At 42.4% G+C, this 6,701-nt stretch overlaps 1 protein-coding gene across 1 annotated transcript; it reads left to right on the plus strand.

Moving 5' to 3' along the window:
• Positions 1-6: 6 nt before the first annotated feature.
• LOC102256310 (chromosome unknown open reading frame, human C2orf47) lies at positions 7-6,360 on the plus strand (the record flags this gene model as incomplete). The annotated part of the gene is made up of 5 exons (XM_005873569.2): positions 7-192; positions 2,076-2,147; positions 2,776-2,902; positions 4,396-4,543; positions 5,985-6,360. Coding segments are annotated over 5 exons (612 nt in total), but the record flags the coding sequence as incomplete, so codon positions are not given.
• Between the last annotated feature and the right edge of the window lie 341 nt (positions 6,361-6,701).

Consider the following 6,701-nt stretch of genomic DNA (forward strand, 5'->3'; position numbering starts at 1 on the left):
GCGCTCCCCTCAGGCCCCCGGCGCAGCTACAGCACCGAGGAGCAGCCCCAGCAGCGCCAGAAAACCAAGATGCTCATCCTGGGCCTCTCCAACCCCGTCAACTGGGTGCGGACGCGGATCCTCGCCTTCCTCATCTGGGCCTATTTCGACAAGGAGTTCAGCATCAAGGAATTCTCCGAGGGGGCGAAGCAGGTTTGTGCATTGCCCCGGGGTGACCCGTGCGCCTCCGGGCCTGCAGTCCGGGCACGTCCAGGTGTTGAGCGGAGACGTGTCCCCACGGGCCCCCGGTCACCGGGGGGAGCGGCCCTGCGCGCAGCCCTCCGGCCGCTTCTCGAGGGTGAACTGAGCTTCCGCTTCTGTGCGGTGGCCGCGAGGTCCTCGGTGCCATGGAGACACCGGCGCGAAGCCCCCGGTCACCTCTTCCACTCTCCGCAGGCTTTGAATCAGAAATGGACTCAGAGCCCATTTCGGCCACTTGAAGGTCACATTGCTCGCTTTTCTGAGCGTGGTTTTCCGCAAAATGAGAAAGACAAGGTCTGTCCATTGATAGGTCTATGTGACATGATACCTTTCCTAATGCTGCTGCCATCAAATCACATGAACCGTATACTGTGTTTTTCCCTGTATCTTGCTTGCCCATTTTAGCCTTCTCTATGAAAAAGAGGGCTATTTCCTCGAAGACTCTTCAGGTGAGATATTCCTTATCAGACCCCTGACGGCAGTTCTGGCACTAACTCCCCGGCTCCCCGCATTGAATGCTGAGTCCACAGGTTAGGGCCTGTTCCCACAAGACGGCCTCCACTTCACACACACACCCAAGTCCTGGCCTCCCACACTTCTGATCTACTAGCTGTTATCGGGGGTTCCCACATCACTCAGTAATTTGCTAAATGGCTCACAGAACTCAGGGAAGCACATCACTTGCTCTTTCCAGTTTATTTGAAAGGAGCGTCCTAATGAAGGAGATGCACATGGCAGAGTATGTTGGAAGGGGGGGGGGGGGGGGGGGTGCCCTCTCCAGTGCACCACATCTCCCGCATCTCCGAGGGTCACCGCCCGGTCGCTCCTAATCCTCCCTTTAGGGTTTTATTGAGCTTCCATTGCATAGGTGTGATGGATTAAGACGTTGCCCTTGATGATTAACTCAATCCCCAGCACTTGTATCCTCCTTGAAAGTCTGGAGGTGGGGCTGAAAGTTCCAAACCTCTAATCCCAGAGTTGATTCCTCTGACAACCAACCCCCATAATAATTAGGTAACGTCATCTCTCTGACATGCCTGTGCATCCTCTCTCCTCCAGTTCTTCAGATTTCACCCTGGATGTACTTGCTGCGGGAAGGCCTCCCGGGCCTCCCAGAGTGGCTTAGGTGGCTCTTCTGTTTGCTCCCACAGCATCCAGTTCTTACCCGTCATCATGCTTGCACTTGTCAGTTTACTTGCCTTCCTCCTTACTTGAAGACAGGTCGAGTTTTATGCACAGCTTCACTTCTCACTGCTAGGATGTGGAGGACTGCAGTTTGCTCTCCCCACTTTAAAATGGGAACTCATACTTCAGAGTGGAAATCCACTGTCGTAGACTGCAAACTCGTTATCTTTCCTGCCCCTTTCCCAAACCTGCTTACCTAGCTTAATGGCTCAGACTACAACCCAGATCTTTGGACTCTCAGATACAATTTAGATTTTACTGCTTCTCAGCTGCTGTTTATGTTTGATTAAGCTGGAGGTGGGGGGAGTCGTGTAACACTCAGAATGGATGATTACTCCATCATTATTTTAAAAGGAAATATGTAGGAGGATTTTTATTCAGGTCCTAGTGTGTACACCATGCACAGTCTTTTCCCAGGTCCTGAGAGTGGGTACATAGTTAGCAGTCTGCCTACTTACTACTATATATGTGGGAAGGCTCTATGAGAAAAGAAAAGCCAACCAACTGGAAGGAGTTGTGCCTGACATTGGTATATTAGTGCTTGATGTTGTTTATCACCTTTATCATAAAACAGTCTGTCACACTTGGCCATTTAAATTTGAGCATTGAAATAATCACCACCCTCCCTCCACTATTTTTTTTTTTTTAAGGCTTTTGCTCATGTCTCCAGATTGCTGTCACAGTGTAAATTTGATCTGCTGGAAGAACTTGTGACCAAAGAGGTAAAGTATACTTTTAATTTTCTTATAAAAATAAATGTATTATTTTCTTGCAACCAAATAATATATACAGTACATTATCCTTATATATGCTTAAAATTAGTGTGTGCCATCAGCCAAAGCAGAGTCCCTGTATCATTCCTTTTGGATAAAAGCATTGAATGACTTGCTACTAAGGCATAAGTAAGTAAATGTGACATCCCTTGGTTGTTCTTATATAGAATGTTCTGTTATAAATTACCTAGTTCAGTGGTCGGCAAACTCATTAGTCAACAGAGCCAAATATCAACAGTACAACGATGGAAATTTCTTTTGAGAGCCAAATTTTTTAAACTTAAACTACATAGATAGGTACATTGTTATTAACTTAATTAGGGTACTCCTAAGGCTTAGGAAGAGCCACACTCAAGGGGCCAAAAAGCCGCATGTGGCTCTCGAGTCGCAGTTTGCCGACCACGGACCTAGTTGAATGATAAGGTGCTTTTTAGCCTTGCTTTTGAAGCTGAGTAAATATGGTAGTAAATTTAAAAATAGGAATAAAAAAATTCATTCCATGAACAGTTTATTGAGTTTCTTGAAAAGCTTTCGAAAACTTGAGAGGTGAATTACAGTTTGCTTTTTCCAAACTTAGCTGCTGCTTGTGTTGAAAGAAAAGGTTACTTCACTACCTGACAGCCACAAAGATGCCCTTGCTGCTGACATAGATGAGATTGTGTACACCTCCACAGGAGACATCTCCATTTACTACGACGACAAAGGTAATGCGGAGCGTAGGCGGCTTTAAGTGACCCACGGTTGCCCAGGTAAACTAAACTACTGGGTGAAAGATCGTGACATAGTGGGAGCTTGTTGGTACAAATGGATACTCATGGGACTTCAGATAAAATAGTGTGTTCATTCTTTAAAGACCTAGCTCTGGAAGAGCTGCGATATGTTAGTAGTTTCTTATGCCTTTTATCTGGAACTTTGCCTACCACTATTTAATTCACAGGCAAGAGCATCGTCACGTTGATGAAAATAGTCTGTCTGGGACAGTGATGGTGAAGCTATGACACGCGTGTCAGAGGTGACACGCGAACTCATTTTTTTGGTTGATTTTTCTTTGTTAAATGGCATTTAAATACATAAAATAAATATCAAAAATATAAGTCTTTGTTTTACTATGGTTGCCAAGATCAAAAAATTTCTATATGTGACACGGCACCAGAGTTAAGTTAGGGTTTTTCAAAATGCTGACACGCCGAGCTCAAAAGGTTCGCCATCACTGGTCTAGGACAAGCTGCTCCCATATCGCAATTAAAAATATTTGTATGTCAGATTTCCTAACTCGAAGAAAACAATTAAGCATTTTAAATGTCCAGCTGTATGTTACATAGAAGGAGTAAGGAGTAAAAGAAAAAGTAAATAATATCAGCTAAAGACTTTTGAAAGTAAGATCAACTGTAGAACTCCCAAATTGGAGACAATGAAAAACATTGAAAGGAACGTTGGTGGTTATCTGGCTCATCATCTTGTCCAATGCATACTTTTTCCTTATAGCATTTCTGAAAATTTATTGACTTATTTATTCCTGCTACAAACCTTTGCATATGTATTATGTGCCAGGCACGTAGGAGATCTAGCCTTTGCTTACACACTTCCCAAGGCAGTTCTGATTTGGACTCTTAATAGTTAAGATTTTTTCATTTTCATACACATGTTAATTTGAAACATTTGTAACGGTACTTTTACATGTTTTTCATAAATATTGTTTCTTCCCTAATATTTCAGATTGCATCTCAGCACAGTAGTCACTACCTGATTTTTACACAAGTCATTGTCATAATCACTAGGCATAGCAAAGTGAATTAGGGTGGAATAGAAGTCTTTCTTCTTTCTGGCATTTGGGGTTAATTACTTAGTAGCAAGAAGTGTTTTCCCCCCTCATTTTTTGGTTTGACAACAGATATCTGTTAGAGTTTTAGATGATGCCATAAATTGAAAACAATCTATATAGTATACTTAGTAAATAGTACATGCTCAGTAAATAGTAACTATTATTATTACAATGCAAGAAGAGGGCAAAACCGACACTACCCTAAGGAAATAAAAAGGTAGCAATATAGGTATGTTAAGTTAGACTAGAAGAAGCGCAAAATTTCATTTGTAACAACTGTGTAACTACTGCCAATTTCTATTTCATTTTGGATATATGGATGATAGACTATTGTGATTTGTATTTGTGTGTGTATGTGTATGTTTTTTCCCTAAGGAAGGAAGTTTGTTAACATCCTGATGTGCTTTTGGTATCTAACCAGTGCCAACATCCCCAGTGAAACTTTAAGCGGAGCGGGTGTGTTCCAGGTTAAGTTGGGGAATCAGAACGTGGAAACTAAACAGCTTCTTAGTGCAAGCTATGAGTAAGTCTGTCACATGCCATACTACAATCAGAAAACTAACGGAGCTTTAGGAAGAAAGAGTTGAAATTTGACAAGTTATTTATAAAGAGAAAAAGACATAATGACTACTGGCCATGACACGGCAATGTTCGGAAGGGGGAAAGGCGGTAATATTTCTGAACGTAATTACACAGTGTTTGAGCTTCCATGGCTGCATTGCAAACCACTCCAAAGCGCAGTAGCTTCCAGCAGCCCTTTGCTGTTGCCTGCTGTTTCACTGTCAGGATTTTGGACAGGCTGAGCTATGGGGATTCTCTGCTTCGCCTGGGCCTGGCCTCAGCTGGGTGACGGGGGCTGGAGGACTCATTTCCGCAGTGGCTTCTTCACTGACGGGCGTCACCTTGGTGCTCCTTGGCCTCTCCGATAATGTCGAGTTCTCCCAGGCCTTTCTGCATGGCTTGGGCTTGTGGTGGTCTCAGGCTAGTCACGTGTTTTATGGGGGTTGGGATTCAAGAGGCAGAAGTCAGAAGATCTAAACCAGTAGAGTGCTATGCCCAGGATTGGGACCACATCATTTCCACCGTAGTCCACTTGTCAAAGCAGTCACAGGACCTGCACAGGTAAAAGCACCTGGGGAGACCACCTCCTTATGGGGCACCCGCAAGGCCACCCTGCAGAAGAGCCTGTTGGGTGGGAGATAAGGTTATGGCCCTTGTTGGAAAATAAAATCTGCTGTAATTGGCACATGGACTGTCTACTCACTAGATGTTTATTGACCATCTCCCATTTGCAAGTACTCTGGTAGGGGTTCAAATGCAAAGTTAAAGGGTTCTTGCCCTTAAGGAGCACTGTCTAGTAGGTTAGCAAATTACTTAAAAGAGACACTATTGTTCATTTTTGTGCTAATAAAATTGGGAGCAGTGAACAAGTCAAGCAAGTCAATGGAGACATAATTATATATTTAAATACTTATTTAATTGAAATCTGAATTTTTCTCTTTTAAGATATCATTTATAATTAAAGAACACTATAATCAATACTGATCTTTGGTTCTTCTGATCTTCCCTTCCAAGACCCTGGGCAGCTCATTAAACACTGTTATTTTAAAGATTGATCTAATGTATATAAGACAGATAACACTAAAGTGCTGTGTTCAGCAACATAGTCCAATTTATTTCCCCTCATATTTGGCATGTTATAGCTAGTGTTTAATGACAATAATACCCCAGTTTCTCCAGGATTGGCAGATGTTGGAGTGTAGATCCTTCCATTAAAAATACTCATTTTAGTTGAGAATGTACTTCTGATTTTGTGGGGATATTTTTGTGATTGAATTGGTAAAGTTCTTTTATTTTGATTTTTATTTACCATTGACCATTAGCTTATTGCTAAAAACTGCCTCTTACACTTGCAAATTAGTTATCTGAGAAGATTTGGACTGGTGTTTGCACTTCTTCCCTAGGTTTCAGAGGGAGTTTACACAGGGAGTGAAGCCCAACTGGATCATTGCACGGATTGATCACGCCAAGTTACTAGAATAATCTTTCTTGGGAAAATCAGCTTATTTGAACTTTCAGCAATTGCTGTGAAAAACTAAGGAAGAATTTGGATCAGTTGATCTTCACTTAGTCAAGTCTGTGGATGACTTTTGTATTATTCTGAAATACCCCTTGCAATATACTGACATGACATAATAAAGCATTTCCACAGATCATTGTCATAAGAGAGGTCAACAGCCCATTGTTGGTGTCACATCCACTATCATCTCTAACGTTACACGTATGTGTATATACACAAACTAATTTTATAGACAATAAAGAAGTATTAAAAAAACTACACATTTCTAACTTAATTCTTAAGTATTTTATTTATGGTTAATACATTTAAACCAATAATTCAGGAATGTGTAAGGTTTATTTTTTTAAGATCAGTGCTGCTATTTGATTACTTCTGGTCACTAGCTAGATGAGGAATGGATGGAATTATGGCTTGGTCACTGCACAGTGAATTTGAAGCTTTCTAAAACACAAAGAGAAGCCCTGACCTGTTTGGCTCAGTGGATAGAGCGTCGGCCTGCGGACTGGGGGGTCCCAGGTTCAATTCCAGTTCAGGGCATGAACCTTGGTTACGGGCACATCCCCAGTAGGAGGTGTGCAGGAGACAGCTGATTGATGTTGTT

Source organism: Myotis brandtii, unplaced genomic scaffold (assembly GCF_000412655.1).
Source record: "Myotis brandtii unplaced genomic scaffold, ASM41265v1 scaffold412, whole genome shotgun sequence".
NCBI classification, from domain to species: Eukaryota; Metazoa; Chordata; class Mammalia; order Chiroptera; family Vespertilionidae; genus Myotis; species Myotis brandtii.